General features: G+C 40.7%; 3 protein-coding genes across 10 annotated transcripts in view; 2 read left to right on the forward strand and 1 right to left on the reverse strand.

Moving 5' to 3' along the window:
• The window catches only part of ZC2HC1C (zinc finger C2HC-type containing 1C), a 65,019-nt gene that overhangs the window by 9,456 nt on the left and 29,581 nt on the right, over positions 1-25,982 (reverse strand). The window lies entirely within an intron of this gene.
• ACYP1 (acylphosphatase 1) lies at positions 40-12,560 on the forward strand. 3 transcript variants are annotated; one of them, XM_059055930.2, is made up of 3 exons: positions 40-372; positions 4,959-5,056; positions 12,144-12,560. In XM_059055930.2, exons 1-3 carry the CDS (start codon positions 210-212, stop codon positions 12,357-12,359), a joined length of 477 nt encoding a protein of 158 aa, XP_058911913.1. In that variant the 5' UTR covers positions 40-209; the 3' UTR covers positions 12,360-12,560. The 3 variants fall into 3 exon arrangements, with proteins under 3 accessions (XP_058911913.1, XP_066884172.1, XP_066884173.1); XM_067028071.1 differs by lacking the exon at positions 40-372 and adding an exon at positions 4,464-4,552; XM_067028072.1 differs by lacking the exon at positions 40-372 and adding an exon at positions 4,500-4,646.
• The window catches only part of MLH3 (mutL homolog 3), a 28,632-nt gene continuing 16,684 nt past the window's right edge, over positions 14,035-25,982 (forward strand). For 3 of the 5 annotated variants that reach the window (XR_010839464.1, XM_059055762.2, XM_067028066.1), the window contains exons 1-6: positions 14,112-14,188; positions 15,558-18,909; positions 21,323-21,421; positions 22,101-22,186; positions 22,925-23,029; positions 24,101-24,173. Coding sequence is in view for 4 of the 5 variants with exons in the window: in XM_059055762.2 (XP_058911745.1) it covers positions 15,621-18,909; positions 21,323-21,421; positions 22,101-22,186; positions 22,925-23,029; positions 24,101-24,173 (3,652 nt within the window). In the remaining variant the exon portion in view is untranslated. Of the gene's footprint in view, positions 14,189-15,557; positions 18,910-21,322; positions 21,422-22,100; positions 22,187-22,924; positions 23,030-24,100; positions 24,174-25,982 lie in introns of all 5 variants that reach the window. The other 2 variants (XM_067028065.1, XM_067028067.1) reach the window with 2 other exon arrangements.

Genomic DNA, 25,982 nt, shown 5'->3' on the forward strand with positions numbered 1-25,982 from the left:
TGGGTGGGTGAGGCGTGCGCAAGCGCAGTCCGCACACCACCGGGCGCCGCCCCGGGCGGGGGCGCGGGCGCGGTCGACCAGAGTGTCGCCTGACCCGGTGTCCCGCCAACTCTGCAGCTCCGTCCAGCTCTGCCCTTAGGGGACGGGGGAATGGGGTGGGAGAGGCTTTTCTGGGACTCGATCAAGGAGCTTGGATTTTTCTCAGAGCGATGGTCTCAGATCCTGGGGTGTGCCCTTCTCTGGCAAAAGACGGAGCGCCTAGATGTGCCCTCAAGTCATTCTGCCGCAGGATTCCGGTGTCTGCCCCCTTAGCGGGAGTGGGCCTGCTGATAACCTTTCTTAGCACGTTCGGCTGCCTTGTACGGGCCCCAGGTACGGCTGTATCCTATCTCTACATGCTTTTCCTCGCAAATAGTTTGAAGCTTGCGTCAAATTTTAGCTAGCTCGGCTAGGTTTTGCTACGCAGAAGGGGGGAAGTTTTTGTAGCCAATCTAATTATTATGATATAATGTTTTACTCTCACGTGGTAACTCTGGCCCTGTCTTCTTAGGGCCCAAGAATGACTCAGACAAGTGTAATGATAATAAAGTTAACTACCAGATCGAAAATGCTCAGTATAACCTGGTTTTAACACTAAAGATATTCCATAACTTGCTAACGTCAGAAGAGAGTTTGTCTTCATACTTCAGTTCATTTGTGTAAGCTGTTTGGAACAGGCAGCTTTTTTCCCTGTAACTACTTAAAAGATTCATGCACATGGAAAATAATATAGACAGCAGTGGTCGGTGTTAATACTTCAACATGTCATAATACAGCTTTTACATGTTATAACGAAATGCCTTGGTGGTGCTCCAAGGCAGTCCTTTTATGCCTTGTTTTCTTTCCTAGTTGACTCTCCACTGCCTTCTCTATGTATGCATTTCCAGACATTTCCCACTCTTTTCAAGGTCCCAGTTATCTCAGCATGGGGCTTGCCTGTCATCAACTCCAGAAGCTCCCCTCCAGCCTGGCAGAATTTCTCAGGGTGCCTCCCTCCATCTTGACTTCTTTCCCTCTTGTTTATGAGGAAGAAGAATCTTTGTCTTTCCTTGAGTTCTCTTGACTTAGTCCCTTTCAGTACCCTCCAGGAATTGACTCACTTTACCCCTGCATCTTGTTAACTTCAAGTTATATCTATCCACACACTCTTCTGTGGTTTTAAAATATGCTTAACTTTGCCCTGCACAAAAAGCCTCATTTCCCTTGACCGCACCTTTCACCTTAGGGTCCCATTCCTTTCTCCTCTTCTCCACTTCTTAATAGAAAACTTTACATTTCCTGCCCCCACTTCCTCGACTCCCCCTCATTGTCCAGTCCATTGTGGTCTGGTTCCCCTCTGTCTGCTTTATTTAACTGCTAGGCTACCAGTGACCTTCCAATGACCCTAAAGACAAAAGCTGCTATTTCTTCAGCCTACTCATTTGACATTGATTTTTCTCTCCGTTGGAACTCTCTTCTCACTTGCTCCTGTGTGCCTTCTTGGTTTCTTCTTTCAAGTCCTTGCATTTATGTCTTTTCCTCACCTGCCCCCCAAATGTAGGTGTTCTCCAAGGCCCTCGTATTTCTCATATAAATGTAGTTTCAGACATTCTCTTCCTTAATGATTTCAGCCAAATGCTGAAATTTCAGGTCTCACGTCTGTTTAAATGATACCTTGCTTAGTTCTCTCTCCTTAATTATGGACTCAAATTTCCAAATTCCCATATAGCACTTGCACATGAATGTTCCTCAGGAACCACAAACTCAATATGACAGAAAACGAAGTTGTGATCACCTCCAAATTCCCCAATCTACTTCTCCAGTGTTCCCTCTCATGCTGAAAGCATCAGTCATCTTCTACTCCTCCCCCTTTGTCACCCCCTCTCTCTAACTGGTCAGCAGGCTCTGTTGAAGTTACTCTGCAATGTCTCATATATGTCCCCTCCTTTACATTTCTACTAGGTGAGTTTCTTCCTCACTTCTCACTGGGATGGCACCCCTCTCCTAACTGCTATTCATCTGCTCCCCAAACCTATCCTTCTGGCTGCTGCCAGAATAATTATCCTGAATACTTCTGACCCCATAATTCTCCTACCCAGTGGCTTCTTCTTTACCTATAGGATAAAGTTGAAACGTGTAACTTAGCATCGTATTTCAGCTTGCCAGATTAGGTCCAGCCTGCCTTTCCAGTCTTGCCTCCCCAGAGGCTAGCCCATGGCATCTGAACCTTGGCTGTGCTTTAGGACTACCTGGAAAGCTATTTCTGAGAGTGAGGCCTAGGTATCAGTATTTTACAAAGCTTTCCCCAAGGTCCTAATGTGCAGCCAGGGTTGAGAAACCGTGGTCCAACCACACCTGACTACTTGCGCTTTCTTACCTCAGTGGCCTTACTCCAAGCTCCACGTACTGCGAGGTGGCGGAGCATAGCATTCATGGGAGTAGGTTCTGTACTCAGACTACTTGGAACTAAATCCCAGCTCCATCACTTACTGTTTGTGGTTGTGTAACCTTGGGTAATATGCTGGTTCCTCCAAGAATGCTTTCCCAGTCTTCCCAGCCAGAATGAATCTCTTTGCTTCTTTGTGTCCTCATAATATTTTCTGTCCTTGTTATAGCACAGGGCTGGCTCATAATGAGCTCTCAATGGATGCGTGTGGAATTGAATTAGCATGTTGTGCATTGTATTGTCATCATTTGCACGTGTATTTGTCCCTTACACTAAATAAAAAACTCTTTGAGGGCAAAGATTATATACCATCCATCTTTGTATATCCTGCAGTGTATATACATAGTAGATACTCAATAGGTTAATTCTACAAAGGAACTAGTTTTTAAAAAATAAATTTTAAATAACATCAGCCAGTTGCTCTGTTCAGCATTATTTTCAAATATTACCAAGCATAACAATTCAGTTCAGCTTCCCACCCCACTCCCACCCCAACGCCAGCACTGAGGTTATATGATGCTCCAGGATCTGGAGCCTCACTTTGTAGTGGGGAACTAATGGAATAATGAATCTCCATGGCTTCCATTGCAAATCCATCTCACCTTGCCAAGTCTGCCAACCTGGCATATTCACAAATGGAATCTTATGTTATGAAGGGATGTAAGATACACAAGCACTCCAAAGAACAACAATAAACACCACAGTGTTCCTTCATACACATTCTTTTTTTTTTTTTTTTTTTTTTTTTTGCGGTACGCAGGCCTCTCACTGTTGTGGCCTCTCCCGTTGCGGAGCGCAGGCTCAGCGGCCATGGCTCACGGGCCCAGCCACTCCATGGCATGTGGGATCTTCCCGGACGGGGGCACGAACCTGTGTCCCCTGCATCGGCAGGCGGACTCTCAACCACTGTGCCACCAGGGAAGCCCCCATACACATTCTTAATCTTAAGGGTATCTGTATTCAAATGCCTTCAAGGTGACCCTACTTTTTTTAAAATCAATTTTTATTGGAGTATAGTTGCTTTACAGTGTTGTGTTAGTTTCTACTGTACAGCAAAATGAATCAACTATACATATACAGATGTCCCCTCTTTTTTGGATTTCCTTCCCATTTAGGTCACCACAGTGCATTAAGTAGAGTTCCCTGTGCTATACAGTATGTTCTCATTAGTTATCTATAAGGTGACCCTATTTTTAACAATCATCACCCACCACTCCCCTTGACAATTCCCTTCTCCCAAAAGAAATTCATGCAACTTGGTCACTTGGCTTAGATTGACTGATTCAGTTGTGATTATGGGTTATTTTGCTTGTGCTTGTGGTTGATGGATTGATTGCTTTAGATAAGCATTGTTTGTAGTTTTCTTAGTAGGGTAGACTCTGGTGGGCCTCTTCCAGAATCACAGAGAGAGAAATAACCTCCACTGGGACCTCCTATACACTTATCTCCGCTGCTACCAATTCCAGACTTAGGCATGACTCAGAATTGGAGGAGAACTGAGAAAAAGGGCAGACAAGTTGTATGTCTTCTATTTAATTTGTTTATTTGTTTGTTTATGATGTTTAGTGTTTATCATCTGTCTCCAGAATTTAATCTTCTCCGGTCCAGGGATCCTTTTGTTCATTAACGTATGTCAACCACCTAGAACTGTGTCTGGCACACAGAGGCTCTCAGTAAATATTTACAGAATGATTGGATTTATCTCAGGTGTTTCTTCGTCTTTGTCTTTATCCCCGCGAGAAAATGAAAAAAGGCGTGCGCTTAGTGACTGAGGTGGGGTGAGGGCTCGGTCTACAGAATCGTAGCCGAGACTCTGGACAGATCCCGCCCCGCCCCGCCCCGCCCCGCCCCGCCCCGCCCCGCCAATCGGAGGCTCGAGCTACTAGACACTGGCGTCCCGAAATCCCACCCTCTAGGCGGGCTCTGGGCCGAGCGTGCCGTGCGTGATTGGCCGGCGGAGGTGATGGGCATGAGAGACAGCGAAGGAGGAGCCGCGTTCTAAGCTACCGGGCGCAGCGGTTACGCAACCGGGGGAACCGTTGTCCTGGTGGTCTCCGGGGTAGTCCACCCGAGAGGAGGACGAGGAGAGTGAGCCTGGGACAGGGCCCCGGGGCGTGCCCATCAGTTTGATTAGCCCTAAAATATTAATAGGAGGGCATTCTGGTGGGGGTGCGGAAGCCAGGTTCGCGTGGGAAGAGGGAGGGATGGAGAGGGAGCGGGACCCGGGATGGGTGTAGGGAGGTAACTGGATAAGCAGGTAATTGCCCCAAAAGAGGCTTCTGTGGGCTCCCTTGCCCGGGTGTCTTCCTGTTAACACACCCGCGCTTACACGTGACCACTTACTTACTCCGAAGTACTGGCACCTTAAGATCAGGGAGAGGTCACAGTGGTCAACGATGGAGAGCTGTGTGTGTGACCCTTTCTGCCTCAGGATTGGGGGCCCGGGCATAGGATAATGAGTCCTTTACTTTTCTGCTTTCATGGTCTCTGACAGGTCTGAGCGTGAGTATGGCAGAAGGGGACACCCTGATATCAGTGGATTATGAAGTTTTTGGGAAAGTGCAAGGTGTGTTTTTCCGCAAGTACACTCAGGTATGTGGCTTACAGGCTTTGGGGACATACCTAGGTTATGAGCATGGGAACAAGAGACATGTTCCTGAAAATTATACATTGGAGAAGCTTTCTATTTGGTAGCTGGATGGCAAAGAGGTGGTTTGTAAAACAGTGGGTATGAAAATGCTTTGCAGTGGGTAAAACACACTGCAAGTGGAAAATTTGTCTACTGTTATTATTGGTCTTTTCTAACAGTAGTACTTGCGTACCTAGACACATATGGATGAACTTCTCTTTTCCAAAGGGGAATAGAGGGCTTCCCCAGTTCTCCCTGTTGTGGCATCATCAAACCAAGTCACAATTCTTGTAGGAAAGTTAACATTGATCAAAGAGATGGCATTTAAGTGAACTTGTGACATTTAATTGCTTCCTCTGCAGCTGCTGCATTTTCTTCAGACCTCTTTCCTTTTTCAGCCTCTCCCATTCCCCTATGTAATTCCTTTCCGCTCATTTTAGCTCTTAAAGAACAATTACCTTTTCCAGGTGAAGCTTTTCTAATGAAAATACTTTATCCATTCCAGGGTAAGTAATGGTAACATTGAACATTGAGCCTGGTATTCCTATTTGATATTAGGGAGTAGTTGAGGGGATGAACAAACTATTGACAGCCTCTGGCTTAATATCACTAATCCTCCCTCAATGGGCACACACAGATGCAATCTCAGCTTGCCTTCTGTCTTCTATAGAGGGGTATCAGGCTCTTGCCTTCCCAATGTATCTCCAACCCCAAAGATACTGAGTTAAGACTGCAGAACTTGCCAAGCGTCACATTCCTGGGACTGTGGTACTTAAAATTCAAACCTGAATCTTTGAAATATGAATGTTAAATATCACTACCTCTTTTCCCAATTACTTGAAAATCATTTCCTCCTTTTTCATGCTCATATATGAAGTGCCTATTGAAAAAAAGAATTACTGAAAGTCATAGCAAGAGCTATGTTCCAGTTAGCTTTACTACCAATTATGTATGGTAAGTTCCTGTGATTTAGTAAATGGAGGTGGCAGCCTCAAAGATTAATTAAAGTTGTTGAGCAAAAAGGACCAGATGGCAGTATACTCCATCTTTCTCTACTGCGCCTCCCACCCCTCAATTTAAAGAGAGAATAAAAGAATGCAGAAAAACAAATATTGATTTGGAAAACTGCAAGGAAAATGTCATCCTTTTTTCCCCTTAATTAGACTTGTAGCTTATTTTTGACTACTCATAATCATTTTATTATATATGTTCATTTTAACCATTATTTTGTTTTGCTACAGTCTTTTTATGTGTTGATATCATCAGCCTCTTAATTAAATTCCATCACTACTAGAATGAGTGATGAGAATACTTGAAGGGATTTTTTTTTAAGTTGGAATATAATTCACATTCCATAAAATTCACCATTTTGGGACTTCCCTGGTGGTCCAGTGGTTAAGAATCCATCTTCCAATGCAGGAGACATGGGTTCAATCCCTGGTCGGGGAACTAAGATCCCACATGCCACGGGGCAACTAAGCCCACTCGCCACAACTACTGAGCCCGTGCACCACAACTACAGAGCCCACATGCTCTGGAGCCCGCATGCCACAACTAGAGAGAAGCCCGCGCACCACAACGAAGAGCCCCTGCACTGCAACGAAGATCCCACTTAAGGCAGCTAAGACCCAACGCAGCCAAAAATTAATTAATTAATTTTTAAAATTCACCCTTTTAAAGTGTATAATACAGGTCTTCCCTGGTGGTGCAGTGGTTAAGAATCCGCCTGCCAATGCAGGGGACACAGGTTCGAGCCCTAGTCCGGGAAGATCCCACATGCCGCAGAGCATTAAACCTGTGCACTGCAACTACTGAGGCTGTGCTCCAGAGCCTGCGAGCCACAACTACCAAAGTCCGCGTGCCTAGAGCCCGTGCTCCACAACAGGAGAAGCCACTGCAATGAGAAGCCTGCGCACCACAACAAAGAGTAGCCCCCACTCGCTGCAACTAGAGAAAGCTCACACGCAGCACTGAAGACCCAACGCAGCCCAAAAAAATTATAATAATTAAATAAATAAATTTATTTTTAAGTGTATAATACAGTGGTTTTTTAGTATTCATAAAGATGTACACTAATTCCAGAACATTTTATCACCCCAAAAAGAAACCCCACACCCATTAGCACTCACTCGTCATCCCCCCAGCCCCTTGCAACCACTAACCTCATTTCTATCTCTATGGATTTGCCTATTCTGGACATTTAATGTAAATGGAATCATACAATATGTGGCCTTTTGTGTTTGGCTTCTTTCACTTGATGTGTTTTCAAGATTTATCCATGTTGTAGCTTATATCAGTACTTCATTTCTTTTTATTTTTTTTAACTTCATTTCTTTTTATGGCTGGGTAATATTCCATTGTATGGGGAATTCCCTGGCAGTCCAGTGGTTAAGATTTGGCGCTTTCACTGCCAGGGCCTGGGTTCAATCCCTGGTTGGGGAACTAAGATCCCACAAGCCTCGCGGTGTGGCCAAATAAATAAATAATAAAATAATTGTTTACAAAAATATTCCACTGTATGGATATAACACATTGTATATATCCAATCATCAATGCATGGACATTTAGGTTGTTTCTACTTTTTAGCTATTATAAATAATGATGCTGTGAACATTTATGTACCTGTTTTTATGTAAACATTGTTTTCAATTCCCTTGGGTATATATACCTAGGAGTAGATTGTTGGGTCACATGATAACTCCATGTATAACTTTTTGAGGAACTGCCAAAGCAGTTTTCCAAAGCAGCTGCACCATTTTACAGTCCCACTATCAATGCATGAGAATTCCAATTTCTTCAAATTGTCAACAATTGTTATTGTCTGTCTTCTTTATTATAGCCATCCTGGTGAGTGTGAAGTGGTATCTCGTGGTTTTTTGTTTTGAGGTATCAATGAATTTAAAAGGATTTAAGTCATATAAAGCATGTTCTCCTATGACCATAATGAAACTAAACTGCCATCAATAACAGAAAACTGGAAAATTCCCAGATATTTGGAAACTATAGAACACATTTTTTTAATTGTGGTGAAATATATATAATGTAAAATTTGCCATTTTAACCATTTTGAGTGTACAGTTCAGTGACCTTAAGTACATTCATATTGTTGTGGTACCATCACCATCATCCATCCACAGAACTCTTTTCATCTTGCAAAGCTGAAACTCTGTACTCATTAAACAATAACTCCTGATTCCCCCTTCCCTAGCCCCTGGCAGTTACAGTTCTACTTTCTGTCTCTATGAATTTGACTACTCTAGGTAACTCATATAAGTAGAATCATATAGTATTTGGGATTTTTCCTGACTTGCTTATTTCACTAGCATAACATCCTTAAGAGTCATCCATGTTGTAGCATCTGTTCAAATTTCCTTCCTTTTTAAGGCTCTGTAATATTCTGGTGTATGTGTATACCCTCATTGTGGTTTTGTTTGCCTTCTAATGATTAATGATGTTGAACATCTCTTCATGTGCTTATTGGCACATGAAAGAACATATTTCTTCTTTGGAGAAATGTCTCCAAATCCTTTGCCCATTTTTTTTAAATATAAATTTATTTATTTATTTTTGGCTGCTTTGGACCTTAGTTGCTGCACGCGGGTTTTCTCTAGTTGTGGTGAGCGGGCTTCTCATTGTGGTGGCTTTTCTTGTTGTGGAGCATGGGCTGTAGGCATGTGGGCTTCAGTAGTTGTGGCACGTGGGCTCAGTGGTTGTGGCTCACGGGCTCTAGAGCACAGGCTCAGTAGTTGTGGCACGTGGACTTCAGTAGTTGTGGCGCACAGGCTCTGCAGCATGTGGGATCTTCCCAGACCAGGGCTCAAACCCGTGTCCCCTGCATTGGCAGGCGGATTCTTAACCACTGCACGACTAGGGAAGCCCTTTAATACATCTTTATTGGAGTATAATTGCTTCACAATACCTTGTTAGTTTCATTTGCACAACAAAGCGAATCAGCCACACCCATACACACACGTCCCCACATCCCCGCCCTCTTGAGCCTCCCTCCCATCCTCCTTATCCCGACCCTCTAGGTCATCGCAAAGCACCGAGCTGATCTCCCTGTGCTATGCTGCTGCTTCCCACCAGCCAACTATTTAACATTCCGTAGTGTATATACATCGATGCTACTCTTACTTCACCCCAGCTTTGCCCTCCCACCCCATGTCATCAAGTCCATTCTCTATGTCTACTCTTTATTCCTGCCCTACAACTAGGTTCATCAGTACCATTTTTTTTTTTTAGATTCCATCTGTATGCGTTAGCGTACGGTATTTGTTTTTTTCATTCTGATTTACTTCACTCTGTATGACAGACTCTAGGTCTAGCCACCTCACTACAAATAACTCAATTTCATTTCATTTATGGCTGAGTAATATTCCATTGTATATATGTGCCACATCTATGGAAAACAGTATGGAGGTTCCTTAAAAAACTAAAAATAGAACTACCATATGACCCAGCAATCCCACTACTGGGCATATACCCTGAGAAAAACCATAATTGAAAAAGAGACATGCACCACAGTGTTCATTGCAGCACTATTTACAATAGCCAGGACATGGAACCAACCTAAATGTCCATTGACATATCATGCGCAGTTTTTGATTACTAATTCAATCTCTTGTTATAGGTCTATTCAGATTTTCTATTTCTTCTTAATTCAGTTTCTTTAGTTTTTGAGTCTTTCTAGGTATCTTCTCTTTTAATCTAAGTTATCTAATTTGTTAGAATACAACTGTTCATATTATTCCCTTATTATCCTTTTTTTTTTTGTAAGGTTGGTGGTAATGTCCCCTCTTTCATTTCTGATTTTAGTACTTTGAGCCTTCTCTCTTTTTTTTATTGATCAGGCTAGCTTAAGGTTTGACAACTTTGTTGGTCTTTTTAAAGAATCAACTCTTGGTTTCATTCATTTTTTCTTTCTTCCTGCTTTCCTTCCTTCCTTCCTTTCTTTTTTCTATCTCTATTAACTCCTGCTCTAATCTTTATTATTTCCTTTCTTCTGCTTGTTTTGGATTTGGTTTGCTCTTCTCTTTCTAGTTTCCTAAGGTGGAAGTCTAGGTTATTGGTTTGAGGGTACTTTCTTTTTAGATTGAGACTAGAGTTGGTGATTATATTCGTTAAAATGTTTCCAGGTGACCGTCCAAGCAGAAATATTATTATGAGGGAGAATTAACTTTTTGGAATTTTCTTAGGAGAAAACACTGCTTACTTGTTTAGATATATATTCAAAACTGAACATGACTCAGCAACATTATGTTACCATTTAAAAATAAAAACAGGGACTTCCCCGATGGCACAGTGGAAAAGACTCCGTGCTCCCAATACAAGGGGCCTGGGTTCGATCCCTGGTCAGGAAACTAGATCCCACATTAATGCTACAACTAAGAGTTCACATGCCACAACTAAGGAGCCCACCTGCCACAACTAAGACCCGGTGCAACCAAATAAATAAATATACATATATATGTGTGTGTGTGTATATATATAATAACAGAATCGAGTGCACAAATAAAACCCATAGGAAATCCCCATTCTCAACACCAGTCAAAGTTGGGAGTGTTTTGTTCACTCTCAGAGTTCAGATAAATCATATAGCAATTTAAAATTTAAATAAATGTTTTGAGCAGTACTATTATAACCTCCTGCTCAAAACTCAACACAATCATTCCTATAGCTAATTACCATATAAGGTAACTAAGAACTAGGGATAGCCCATTCCCCTAGGTTAATATGAAGTAGAAGAGTGCAGTTGTTACACAAAGTCAGCTGGATGTGGAGTCTTATTCAAATCCATTCTCTGCATTCTTTTTTAATGCCACAGTCTACAATACTCAATCATGCTGTAGGTAGCTCTTATTTTTCTTCATTCCTTAATTTCCTCTGTATCCTTTAAACTTATTTATTTGACCAAAGTCACTTTTGTTCATTATGCAAACATGTCTTTGCTTTGAACATAACTGATTTGATGAATACTTCAGTTCCTCATCAAACATAGTTTTGCTATGCATAATATTTTCTTTGGCCAACTCCAGTAATTTCCCATATTTACTAGGTCTCTAGTCTGTCATTTGGACATGCAATCAAGTTAACTCCCGTTTTCGATTGTAATCTAACCCCTTCTATTTAGATAGAATGTAACAATCAATAACTTTTATAATATCCTTAATTGGAAATTTTACAAAAATAAAATTGCCTCTAAAGCATTGCTACCTTTCCCCAATTTTCAGTCATTCCACAGTTAATGATTTAAAGGAAAGAGCATTGGAAAGTCTAAGAAAAGAGCAACTACAGTGATTAGATGATTTTCGTAAGCTTATGCAACATTAAAGACATTGTGATTATTTAGACAGAAGAAAGTCAAGTGAAAACAATAGTTAATGTAGTCTCATGAAACTTTGGTGTTTAGAGGCTGATCACCAGCTGCTTTTTCCTTCTCTAGGAGGATGAGAGAAAGTGGGTTTTGGATGCAATATAAAGACCTTGGGTTAGACAGTTTCTTTACAGTGAGAACAATGGATTGCATTGCCCAGGAAATTGTAAAATACTCTCTAATGATCTTTAAAAAGATATTGGACACTTAATCATCTGGATTTGTTTAGGTGTGGTCTTGGTTAAAGAAAAAAAGAAGGATCAAATAGCTTCATGCTTTTTCTATTTAATATACCCAGTAGATTCTTGATTAGGAGATGGAAAATGAACAAGATATACTCCAGTATCCTAACAGCAATCAGCCTAAGGGAATCATTTTGAAAGCATCTGATTTGGTCTTAAATCTTTAGTACTTAACCAAATTGACAACATAGTGAAAAATTCTGGTGCCTGGTTTTATAGGGTGGAAGAAGGAAATGGAGTCAAGTGGTCAACACTGCATGTTAAGATCAGCAATGAGATTCTCCTTGCTGTAGTTCTGTTTTGACTGTTCTGGACAATATCAAATTAGTTTCAGTGGCTTGATTCTAGGCTAAGATTCTGGCAAGAGATTGTAGTATAATTTTGTTTTGTTCAATCTCACTGGATTTCTCCCTCTTGCCTTTTTCTCTCCCTTAGGCTGAGGGTAAAAAGCTCGGATTAGTAGGCTGGGTCCAGAACACTGACCAGGGCACAGTGCAAGGACAATTGCAAGGTCCCACCTCCAAAGTACGTCATATGCAGGAATGGCTTGAGACAAGAGGAAGTCCCAAATCGCACATTGACAGAGCAAGCTTCAACAATGAGAAAGTCATCTTAAAGTTGGATTACTCAGATTTCCAAATTGTGAAATAACGGCCTGAATTTAAATTTTCCAAGATACTCAGTGGTTTTGTTTTTTTATTTTTAATAGTGATAGAATTATTCTGTGTTCAATATTAGAATTTGTCAGTAAGTTATTTTAGTATCAGATATTTGATAGTTACTGTATATTATGTGTATGATGGAAGGATTACAACTGTACACAATTCTAGTCAATAAAAACCCAGAACCTTCTGTGTAGCATACTTATTTTCTTTTTGGTAAACTTCATTTGGGCAAAATAAGAGGTATTTACTTAATAAACATCTTTGGGAAGAGAATTTTGAGGTAATTTAAAGAAGTCTGAAAGAAAAAGCAGTTACTTGTAATCATTTCTTTTTAATAGTTTCCATGAACTTTTCTTCAGGAAATTGTACCTAATAAGAACAAATACCACAAGTTCAATTTGTTAGCTGTTCAAATGATATTTTGGACTAATTGTTTTTCATTTTCTGGAGTTTCTGCTGTCACTCCTGTCCTCTGCGTAAGGAATTCACATAAATTGATGTTATGGGCTAAATTATCCCCCCGCCCCCAAATTCATATGTTGAGTCCTAACTCTGGATACCTCGGTATGGGACTACACTTGGAGACAGGGCTTTTATAGAGGTAATTAAGGTTAAATGAGGTCATTAGGGTGGGCCCTAATCCAGTATGCCCCAATGTTCTTACAAGAAGAGGAAATTTGGACAGCCCTGTGTGCACAGAGGAAAGAACATGTGAAGACAGAGGGAGAAGACAGCAATTTTACCAGCCAAGGAAAGAGGCCCCAGAAGAAATCATCATTTCAACACTTTGATCTCAGATTTCCAGCCTCCAGAACTGTGACAAAATAAATTTCTGTTGTTTAAGCTACCCAGTTTGGTACTTTGATGTGGCAGCCTTAGCAAACTAATACACGCAATAAGCATTTTGCTTCATCAGACTTAGATAATCTCCTGATTTGGTTTAGTCAGCCATTTAAAAAAGTATATGTCAAATGCTTATTGGGTTTGACAAGTTTGTCATAAATTCCACTTTTTTAAAATACAAGGTTTCAATGAAAACAGAACAAAGCAAAAACTGAAGGTTGGTTAACGAGTCCCAAAACACCTATTCTCACAATGCCCTTAGAGTTCCACTCTCATTCCTTTAGAAAAGAAAGCTGCGGTGGTATTGGGAAGATACCAGAAAAGTCAATGAAGGGAGTCTTGTTGTCCTCATCTGTAAATTAAGAATAGAGCTATAAAAAAAAAAAAAAAAAGAATAGAGCTATATAGTTTCTCGGTCTTTTCCAGCTCTGAAATAATACTATAGATCTCTAAGATGGAAGACTTTGGATTTATTAATTAATTGAGTACCTAACATAAGCCAGGCACTGTTCTTGCCATGGGCATACAGCAGCAAACAAAAATAGGCAAAATCCATACCTTCATATAGCTTACATTCTAGTGAGAGAAGATAAACGATAAGCAAATAACACATATATTTAATTAAATGGTAGTACGTGCAAAGGAGAGATGAGAGAAGGGGAAAGAAGAAAAAAGTAAAAATTGCTAGAAACAGCTTTTCACGCCATGCTAAAACGGGATAAGGATTGAGAATTCGGGGTACTAGTGAGAAGAGACCTTGGGACACACGAGTACCGAAGCCGGGAACACCTGGTGCGCATGCGCATTGGGGTGTCACGGACGAGAGGGTGTTCTCGGCGGGGCAGCTGAGAAGCGCATGCTCGCGGGCTCGCGCATGCATGAGCCTCGCGTGCACGAGCCTTGCAAGCCAACGTGCGCGCGTCCGGCGTCCGAGGCGGTTGGTGTCAGGGAGTTGCTGAGGCGCGATACGAGGTGACTTGGGGAAAAGCACGCGACGAAAGGATGATTCCGGGAGCTCTTCTACCACTAGAAGGGCCCTGGCGACCGCTGCGGGCCAGCTTTACGGACCCGCTGCGCAGGGGCTCCGGGAGGCCCCCTGGCCTGCCTTCAGCGGGGCGCCGCGAGCCTGGGCAGGCTAGGGTTTCTGGTTGCCAGCTCGGGGAGGGGATGGGGGTGGAGCTTGGGTCTGGCGGGCTAGGCGGCCTCCGCCCTGCTCCCCGAAGCTTTCTTATTAGCTCAGAACCCGGATGGAGTCGTCCCATTTGTCCCAGGAGCCCTGAAAGGACGGGGATATAATCAGGAAATCGTTGAGTTGGGTAGCAGTCGGAATACTTATTAAACGTTTACCTCTCATTTTTTGCCGGCCGCAAAGTTCATGATGTTAGAAATCATCAGATCTGCAATTATCGCTCTGATTTTACTGGGTTTGAAAAACTAGCCCTACCACTTGCGAGAGGTCCCCCCCATGCTGCTCTCAGCTGTGAAGGGCGGGGACCTTTAATTGCACTATAATCTTATTTTTTTTTAACCTGCCAGCAAACCTAAAATCAAGTTTAAACAGCCCCTTGCCATCATGATTATTGCCAAGGTAGTTTGAAGCCATCTGTAAAGGCAAAAATACAAAATAATAGTAAGGGCCTTCTGAAAACTTATCAAAGTAATACATGAACAAGATTTAAAAATCAAATACAGAACAGCTTATAATGACAAGGAATTTTCCTGCCTATCCTTTCCCATTCTTAGTCTGTTTCCCCTGAGATAACGACATTTAGCCAATAATAATAATAATTATTATTAATCTTAATCTCTTGACATAATTTGATTTAATTTCCTCTTGTTCCTTCACCCTAGTTATTACAGTGTCTTAACACTTCATTATAAGATTTTTCTAAAAGTCATGGTTATTGTGTAATGTATAAATGTTATGAAACTAGCTTGGACTTTTTTTTCATGAATAATTTCTAGCTAATGTTTCTTAGCGGAATTTAGGCATCTGTTTTTGGTGAAGTGATTAGCATTTTGAACATGTCTTTGCAGGTCAACTTCAAGTGTGATTATGGTTTCACTTTAGGGCATATGGGATTTAGAGAGGTGCAGTAAAAATTATGAAATTATGAATGCTGTTTTGGATGTTAAATCCATTGCACCAAACAAGAGCTGTGTGATCTGCCTAGAGATCAGAGCTATAATTTGTTTTGTTTTGTTTTACAATGTGGTTTAGTAAGAGATTTCATTTACCTCAAATATTTCTTTATAAAGCTTGAGAGAAATTGTTGATGCCATGTAACTCTGAAGCTTTAAATACGTGTGTGTGTGTTTTGTTTTGTTTTTCCTCCCACAGGCAATTATTTCCAGTCAGAAAAGGGAACCAGTGCCTGGCTTTCTCACCAGCTTTCTACCTGCCATGATCAAGTGCTTGTCAGTTGAAGTACAAGCCAGGTTGCGTTCTGGTTTGGCTATATGCTCCTTAGGGCAATGTGCTGAGGAGCTTGCCCTCAATAGTATTGATGCTGAAGCAAAATGCGTGGCTGTCAGGGTAAACATGGAAACCTTCCAAGTTCAGGTGATAGACAATGGATTTGGGATGGGGAGTGATGATGTAGACAAGGTGGGAAATCGTTATTTCACTAGTAAATGCGACTCTGTACAGGACTTGGAGAATCCAAGGTTTTATGGTTTCCGAGGGGAGGCCTTGGCCAGTATAGCTGACATGGCCAGTGCTGTGGAAATTTCATCCAAGAAAAACAAGTCAATGAAAACTTTTGTGAAGCTGTTTCAGAATGGAAAAGTCCTGAAAGCTTGTGAAGCTGACCTGACTCGACCAAGTGCTGGGACAACAGTCACCGTATATAACCTATTTTATCAGTTACCTGTAAGGAGGAAATGCATGGATCCTAGACTGGAGTTTGAGAAGGTTAGGCAGAGGATAGAAGCTCTCTCACTCATGCACCCTTCCATTTCTTTCTCTTTGAGAAATGATGTTTCTGGTTCCATGGTTCTTCAGCTCCCTAAAACCAAAGACATATGTTCCCGATTTTGTCAAATTTATGGACTGGGTAAGTCCCAAAAGTTAAGAGAAATAGATTTTAAATATAAGGAGTTTGAGCTTAGTGGCTATATCAGCTCTGAAGCACATTATAATAAGAATATGCAGTTTTTGTTTGTGAACAAGAGGCTAGTTTTAAGGACAAAGTTGCATAAACTCATTGACTTTTTATTAAGGAAAGAAAGCATTATATGCAAGCCAAAGAACGGCTCTGCCAGTAGGCAAATGAATTCAAGTCCTCGGCATCGGTCTAACCCAGAACTCCATGGTATATATGTAATCAACATGCAGTGCCACTTCTGTGAGTATGACGTGTGCTTGGAGCCAGCAAAAACTCTGATTGAGTTTCAGAACTGGGATACTGTCTTGGTTTGCATTCAGGAAGGAGTAAAAATGTTTTTAAAGAAAGAAAAATTATTTGTGGAATTATCAAGTGAAGACCTTAAGGAATTTAGTGAAGAAAATGATTTTAGTTTATTTAGTGCCACTCTTCAGAAGCAAGTGTCCTCTGATGAGAAGTGTGACCAGGTCAATTTCCAAGAAGCATGTAATAATATTTTGGATTCCTGTGAAATGTTTAATTTGCAGTCAAAAGCTGTGAAAAGAAAAGCTCCTGTAGAAAACATAAACACACAGAATTCTAGGGATTCGGAAGCTATCAGAAAAAAGACAGATGATTCATTTTTATACACTTACAAATCCGATGGGCCAGCCCATAGTAAAATGGAGTCATCTTTACAAAACGAAGATAGCGCTTGCTCAGAGTCAAGGATCTTAGAACAAGAGACAGCTGAAGCATCAGAATCAGGAGCAAATGAGAAACATAAAAAATCTTGCTTGGAACTTAACTCTTCAGAAAACCCATGTGGAACCAGTTCAGAAATGTTTTCAAGCCCTTTTCAGACACTTTATCACTTTGAGGGGAGTAGAGAAGGTCTAGAAATACAGAATGTAAGTACTACTGCTAATGGCATGGCTGCCAACATCCTGAAAAATAATAGAATTCAGAATCAACCAGAGAGATTTAAAGATGCTACTGAAATGGGATGCCAACCTCTGCCTGTTGAGACAACATTGTCAGGAGCACATGGTGCTCAGAGCGAAGAAGAGAAAAGAAAAAATGAACCTAGTAATTGTGGAGGAATAAATGTTTTTAGTTATGGGCAAGTTAAATTATGTTCCACTGGCTTCATAACTCATGTGGTACAAAATGAGCAAACTAAATCAACTGAAACAGAACATTTATTTAAAAATCATGTTCAACCTGGTCCTGTGAGTGCCAAAGAGACATTTGGAAATAGAACATGCCATTCATTTGAGGCTCCAAACACCAAAGATTTAACCACCACTTTAAGTAAAGAATTTGCTCAACTGCCCAACAAAAGATTGTGCAGAACAAATACAAGTTATGGCCTAGAGAACAAACCTGTAGCAACTTATAAAAATGTTGCTACTTTTCAGGAGAGTAGTAAAAAATCGCACACAGGTTGCTTACCACCTGACGCATCCTCTTTCTCTTGGGGTAGACATGTTTCAAATGGTAGTAAGAAAACAGGTACGTTGATTTGTTCTGCCAAACCCGTAGCTCATAAGAAGCTAAGCTTAAGTTCACAACTAGGATCTTTAGAGAAGTTTAAGAGGCAATATGGGAAGGTTAAAAATCCTCTGAATACAGAAGTGGAGGAAAATAACACTTTAGAAATCACTACCAATCTCAATCCTCAGGTCGAACCTGACATTCTGTGGAAAGACAAAAACCACTTCGACAACGCTGGCATTTGTAAAATCACTACTATGAAACATGATGATTCAAATAGTAGTTGTCAAGCAGTAAGTCACGTGTTTTATTCAGAAAAGTTACCATTCTCCGAGGAAGACAGTTGTTGGGAAGAACAGATGCGTTGCTTAAGAGAAAGCCCTATAACCCTACAGGAGTTATCTCATTTTAACAGAAAGCCTTTGGATGTTGAGAAGTCACCTGAATCACTAGCCTCTAAATTATCCAGATTCAAAGGCTCCAAAAGAGAGACTCAAACGATGGAGATGACTAGTCATTTTAATGAACTTCCACAATCAGATTCCAGTAGGAAAGACAGTGACTTGTCCAGTGGGTTAACCTTAGATTCTTGTCAGTTATTTAAAAATGAGCAAAGAAAAACAGAAAGTGGCAACATCCCAGTGTCCGACTCTGTCACACAGGGTAATCTCTTCAATAAAGACAGTGAAACATATCCTAACAACAATACAACAGAGAACTCTGTGATGTCAGAAACTCCTTTAGTACTGCCCTATGGTCATTCTACAGTTATCGGTAAGGATTCAGATGTTCTTCTAGCTTCAGAACAACAGACTGGAAGTCCTGACTCTCCACGTAGAATGTTAGTGAGTCACGGAGAAGATTCCACAGCTGGCCAAAATGGACCTTGTTGTCAGAGTGAGGAATCTATAGCAAGAACTTGTTCTGATAATGAAGAGTCCAACACATGTTCTTTGGATTGGCAGCAGCATTTTGATGTAGCCCTGGGAAGAATGGTTTACATCAACAAGCTAACAGGACTTAGCACATTCACTGCTCCTACTGAGGACGTCCGGGCTGCTTGTACTAAAGACCTGACAACTCTGGCTGTGGATGTTCTACTTGAGAATGGTAAGTATATGGTGTTCACTGGTATGAATGCTTTGGAAGGTGGGACTAATGGCTGAGGAGTAAGAGAATCATGTTCAAAGAGATTATCTCAGCAGATAGAACATTTTGAAGCTTAATTATAAAATGTATGTGAAAATTCTCCTGGTCCATTATTATTTAAACATAAAAATACAGTGAAAGAATGATACAGAATGGAAGTGTATGTATGTGTGTCTATGGGTGTAGGTAGGTGCAAGAGGGTGAGACAGTTTTTAATGAAAATGGTGCTATTGATAGTTGAGAAGATCTACAGTGTTTCCCTACCCCACTTTCCCCTCTCTCCCAAACACACTACTCTCTAAGTAATTTGTCTTTAAAGGCACCTGCAGTGCCAGCATGGTATTTTTCTGGAAGTTGCTCTCTGCAGCTCCCAGGTAAAGGGCCAGAGTGATCCTGTAATCATCCTAGGTTTCCCAGGAAAATCTATGGCTCAGTACAGTAGTATATTTATAAACTTTTTTTTTTTAAAGAAAGAAACTTGACCATAAATTTTGGGACTATAGTTTAAGTATGTATTTTTATAATCATACTTTTCAAATGTACTTTATTATAATACATATGCTAATAATCTTGATCTGTATAAGTGACTGTTATTCAGAAAGACAATAATGTGGCTTTTAGATCAGACCACAAGGCCACAGTGGAGCCTAGGCTAGGACTCTGAGTTTCCAGGTCTCAGTCAGCATTAAAAGTGACATTGTTTTGGCAGTGTGTTGAGAGCCAGATGTTGGGAGATGGCAAAACTGATTTCCATCTGGCAATAATCTTGGTTTTGCATCAGGATGATAAGCATTTAAATGTTCATCTGTATTCAGAGTCTTGAATGTTGCAAAAGAATGTAAATAGTATGAAGGTAATTGCAAATTAACTTATAATTTCTCCCTAGGATAAGTATCTCTAACAGGAGGCTCTGATTGATTTAAGGTTAAGTAAGACTTTTATTTTTCAATGGTTTCCAGTTTTTTTTCCTTGTGAAAAAAATAATCACTGTAGTGACTTTCAAAGTAGCAAACAGAAGAAAACCGTTTTCTTCAGTACCTGCTCCTGAGACTAGCAGGCGGCTCGTAAAGACAAACGTGTTTCTCAGCGTATGTAGTTTTGTGTCCTGATTTATAGTGAATGCTTAGCAGAGGTAAATCTAAGGCACTGGCACCTCGTCTTCCTGAAACGCAACTGCTTCTGATATGGTGACAAAAAAATAACTGGATCACATTAAACTGAGAGGGTTGTTGCTAAAACAAAGGGGGGCAATCTTGGCTGCCATACTCAACCTAAACATCTACTCCTGTTAAACAAATCTAGATGTGTAAAACACTCCGACCTGCTTAACGTCTGCATTAGCAAGTCTTGTGGTGAACTTCTGAGAGTCATGTTAAGTCAGAGATTCACAATGAGGCATTAAGTAGTTAAGGTCTAGAAACTAGTTCGAAGAAAAGATGGCTTCTGAGCACCCTCCATTCACAGAGGGGGTTACCTTTCTGGAAATGGCTGGTGCGTAGCAGAACAGTAGGACTTGCTGAACCACACATAAAACATCCCATGAGATGAACTGTTAAGAGGTAAATTTAATTGCACAGAAGAGATGATCTATACAGGTAATTTTAAGGAATAGTGTCAAGTCTCCAAGCCCTGGTAGTTTTCTTCTTTAAAATGTCTTTAACGCTGTCCTTTCTGTTAATAGTGACACAACCTTATTTCGCCTCACACTTTCCTTTTATCATTCTGAATTTCTCTCTCTCCAGTTCTTGTCCAACAGATTTATCTTTTTGAAATAATAGTTTCATCATGTTTTGCCCCTGTTCAAAACTGTCAAATTCAGCATTGTTCCTAAAACTCAAATCTTACCATCCTTCAGAGAGGAGGGTAGAATTTGGGCCAGATCTTACTGGACTTTGGAATTTAAGTTGAGAACATTTCATTCATTCATCTATTCATGTATTCACTCATTTGCTGGTCATTCACACTGTGCTTGGAGCTGCCACATTGCAGATTAACTGGCTTTGCTTTCAAGAGTCCACAGTCTATTAGGGAGGACAGCCATCTAAACAATTATAATATGATGAGATAAATGTTAGACACATACGGGGCACACACACATATAGAGAGACACTTACATTGGGAGTAAGAGGCATGTAAATTGGGGATCTATTCTTCCTCATTCTGTCTGATTTAGATGGCTAATAGGACTAAGCATGAATGCAGATTCCTAAGTTAGCAGAGTAATTGCATTAAAGAACTTCTGACTCAATCTGTTGTTTAGTCGTCTGCCTTATGTCTTAATTCAGTTTGTGCAGAAAGAGATTTTATGTAACTTAATTTTTTAATAGTTTATTTTTTTAGTTCAAATGTCTAGATTTTTCTTTTTTATCTTTAGGATCTCAGTACAGGTGTCATCCTTTTAGAAGCGACCTCGTTCTTCCTTTCCTTCCTAGAGCTCGTGAAGAGAGGACTGTGATGAGACAGAATAACAGAGGTAGGGGCATTAACAGAGATTGCCAGAACACCTAGTACATACTGTGCCACCTGGCTTAAAGAAAACAAAGCAGTGCCAGCTGTGCCTTCCTGGAACCAGGAATTCCCCATGGTCCTATTTAACAGCAGAACTAAATAATTCAGTGCATGCATTTAGATCAGAAATTACTTTTCCAGACGAGGTCAATACTGTGTGATCATGCAGTCTGTGGTGTCTTGTGATTGAGAAAATGTTTCTTATTTTTAAAGACTGGAGCTGAGTCCATATTGCATTCGTTTTATATAAGCAAAATTCTTATCTGCAAAAAAAGCTACAGACATTTATCATTTTTCTTTTCTTCATTTCTAAAAATAGATAAGGTACATTTTTACCTAAAAGAAGTGAGGCTACTAATTTGGACTGGTGTTTCTTCTGGACTTGTATTCTGAAATATCTGGTGAAAATAGTTTGGAGAAAAAGCTATAATGCCAGAAGATACAGTCATCAAGTTTAGTTTAAAAAGTAACAGATCAAAACAATTTAGAGATACAGCAAACACTGTGCATTTGCAGAATGTGGGAACAATGTGTCTGATCTTTGGTCTCGAGGCTGCACCACACCAAGCATGAGACACCATTCACCATTCACCCTCTTCCCTGAGGCCCTTGATGCCAACTTTACTTGTCCCCTTTTGCTGTAGCTACTGGGGATGGTGCTGTTGGTCCTGAATCGCTTCAGTCTTTGTTCTCAGAATGGGACAACCCAGTATTTGCCCGTTATCCAGAGGTAGGTCTGCAGCAATTTTTCTTTGCTTGTTGTTTAAAAATTAGAATTTCATTTAAATTGGGTATAGGCATGAATGACTATATTCATTTGTAATTATGAATGGCAAGTAAGCATGTTTCCAAATAAGTTATTTGGAAATTAGTATTTACTGTAGAGAGGAGGAATCAGAATTCATAGCAGTTTGGAAGCTCGGACATTTTGCATTAGACATGTGTAACCACCGTGTGAATAGTGAATGTGTTTACCACTCTCAGAAACCCTGACTTGCAGCTTTGGCAGGTATTTAGGGTGGTGGTACTAAAAACTGTTATCATTAGATAAAGCAGTGAATCTTCTGCTAGAGGAACAGTTCACCATTGGACCTGAGTGTGCGTCCTCTCCTCAGTGGGTTATCGCACAATGTGCTTTGTGTGTTGTAATACGGGTGTAGAGTATATGAGCATTTGTTACTGATTCATCAGTTCAGATGTCTTTAAGGACTTGCTCATGAAGCGCAGGCAAATTGTTATTCTGAAAGTATTGGTTTTTGTCAGTAATTTTGTGTATACACAAAAATTATTATTTAAGAGTAATAATTCATAAAGCCTTTTGAATTTTTATAAGTTCCCTGAATTCAACCCACCTCTAACAGGTTCTGTGAAAATGAATGTTTGTAAAGCACTTTAAGATCTTTGGTAAAACAGTTCTGCAGACATAAAAGATTACAATGTAAATGACGTTTGTTCTGGGTCTTTCTAGGTTGCTGTTAACGTTAGCAGCGGCCAGGCTGAGAGCCTAGCAGTTAAAATTCACAACATCTTGTATCCTTATCGTTTCACCAAAGAAATGATTCACTCGATGCAGGTAAAAGATTGACTTTAAAATCTCATTAAAATATGTATATATATATATATATATATATATATATATATATATATATATATATATATATATATATATATATATATATATATAAGACCTAAGCTAGACTAACTCTTGTGAAATTGGATTTATTTGATGATATAGACCATCCTGGTCAAGGCACATGTGTTCTTTTTAATCTTACTGAAACTTTTATCATCAGAAGAAAAAGCGAAGGATTAATTATAATTACAAAGACAAAAGTGTCCTTTGTAGTGTGAGCAGGTTTGGAGGGATGAATTATGGATTCAGGCTCACAGTTTCAAGGATTATATATTGACTTTCTATATTGAAATAATAATTTGTAAATCAACTAAGTAGTGTAGAGACATTGTCCTTAACTGTGCAACAATGCCCCTTTTCAAATGACCCTCTATTGTATGAGGCTACAAATGATATGGCTTAGGAGACCCCAGATTGAGGAGTTCCATTAACAGAAGGACATCTGCTTTTCTAGTTTGCCCTCTCTCTACACCACTCAGGCTGTCTTCATCTCCTTATTTTCAGTATGGAAACGAATTAGGTTAGACCGATCTAGGCAGAAGCAGAGCCACCAAGGTCTGAAGCCACTGGTGGCTTTTAACTTACTGCTTTAATGGACTAGCTCCTACAAGATGGGTATCCTTGCTTTTGCATACATTTTCCAAATTTTTTTCAGACCTATTTGTTAGCAGTCTCTGGTCCTATTAATAAATCTCTGGTCACATCACCTGTTAATAAGAGTCATTCTGTTGGGAACATTTCAAGTCTACTCTGAAGTTTTATTAGCATAACCCTCTTAGATGCCTCAGTCTGTTTCCTTGTAGTCTCTCCTTTTGTCTTCTGATCACTCTACTTGCCTAATTCTTTTTTCCTGCCTAATGACTCCCTCAGGTTCATCAGCACCTGTCCTCAGTCTTAGATATGAATGTTATAATGCAAACAACTTTAAATTAAGTACAGTTTTGTCTCCATGCAGATAAGCCTCTGTTAATCTTTATTTAGTATTGTAACACTTATTTGAATGTATGGCAGGTTCTCCAGCAAGTGGATAACAAGTTTATTGCCTGTGTAATGAGCACTAAGACTGAAGAGAACGGTGAGGCAGGTAAGAATGAGGTTCAGCCTCAGTAACCAGCTGGTCTTCTTTTATTTTTTAAATTTAGTTAATTAGTTTGTTTGTTTGTTTTTTGCGGCACGCGGGCCTCCCACCACCGCGGCCTCTCCCGTTGCGGAGCGCAGGCTCCGGACGCGCAGGCTCAGCGGCCACGGCTCACGGGCCCAGCCGCCCCGCGGCACGTGGGATCCTCCCAGATCGGGGCACGAGCCCGCGTCCCCTGCATCGGCAGGCGGACTCTCAACCACTGCGCCGCCAGGGAAGCCCTATTTGTTTGCTTTTTAAATTTTTGGCTGCGTTGGGTCTTCATTGCTGTGTGCGGGCTTTCTCTAGTTGTGGTGAGCAGGTGCTACTTTTGGTTGTGGTGCGTGGGCTTCTCATTGTGGTGGCTTCTCTTGCAGTGGAGCACAGGCTTTAGGCGCGCAGACTTCAGTAGTTGTGGCACGTAGGCTCAATAGTTGTGGCTTACGGTCTCTTGAGCGCAGGCTCAGTAGTTGTGGCGCACGGGCTTAGTTGCTCCGCGGCATGTGGGATCTTCCCAGGCCAGGGCTCGAACTTGTGTTCCTTGCATTGGCAGGCAGGTTCTTAACCACTGCACCACCAGGGAAGCCCCAGCTGGTCTTCTGACACCCTCCTTTTAAGGTTATTTTTTTATATACGATACAGTTTCAATGATTTGGACAGATTAGGGAAAACCAAGCTAAATTAATATTATGAAACAACAGTTTTAAAGTACATTTAGTTTTATATACATACACATAGACATGTATATACATGTTAAACTATTAAGAGTGGTTACCTTGGGAGTGAGAATGGAAATGGGCAGAGGGGAAATTTCATCTTTTACTCTTTAAAATATTTTATAGTCTTTGACTTTTTAATAATGTTTTAATGTGTTCCCTTTATAATAATAGAAAGTTTATATGATGAACTCTGATAGATTTATCAAGAGTTACATATAATCTCTTGGTGACCTGCTTTAATAAAACAACAACAATTTGTAAATAATAACATTAACTCATTCAACAAATATTCATTGAGTGCCTGTTGCATGCCAGGGACTATGCTAGGGATACAATGGTGGGAGAAAATATACATGCAAGAGAAACAGGTAGTTACACAAACAATTAACATTTTAACTCTGGTGTTATGGAGGAGAGAAACAAGATGCTGTAAGAATCTGTATTGGGAGATTTGATTTAGTAGGGAAGTCAGGGAAGGTTTTGTGGGTAAAGGGAGATCTGAAGTATAAGTTAACTAGGTAAGGAAAGGAGGGAGGAGTATTCTGGGCCGAGGGAATAGTAGGCAATCTGTGCTTTCCTCTCCTTCAGTGTTAGGAAGCAGGGCAAGCCCTTCCTTGTGTGAGAGCAGGAGACAGACTAGACAAGTAGGTTGCAGCCAGGTCTTAAAGACCAATTACAAGCTTTGTCTTTGTCCCAACACCAATTGGAAACTATTGAAGGCTTTTTGTTTTCTTTTTTATTGTTTGTTTTCGCAGCGGCACATGTCACATCACACGTGCATTTTGAAAATACTGCTCTGGCTTCAGTGTGGAGCCTGGAGCCGGTGTTGAGATGGAGCCCCAGTAACTGTAGAGAGACTGTTAGGAGGATGTTGCAATATCTAAGAAATGATGGTCAGCTGGGATCAGGGTGACCTAGAGAGAAAGATATTTAGGAGATAAAGTCAGCAGGACTTGGTGATGGATTGGATATGGGGAAGGCATATCGAAGATGACTCCTGGTTTTCTGACCTGTGTGACTGAGTGGATGATGTTGCAGGACGAGGTTGGAGAAGAAG

Source organism: Kogia breviceps, chromosome 3 (genome assembly GCF_026419965.1).
Source record: "Kogia breviceps isolate mKogBre1 chromosome 3, mKogBre1 haplotype 1, whole genome shotgun sequence".
Taxonomy (NCBI): Eukaryota; Metazoa; Chordata; class Mammalia; order Artiodactyla; family Physeteridae; genus Kogia; species Kogia breviceps.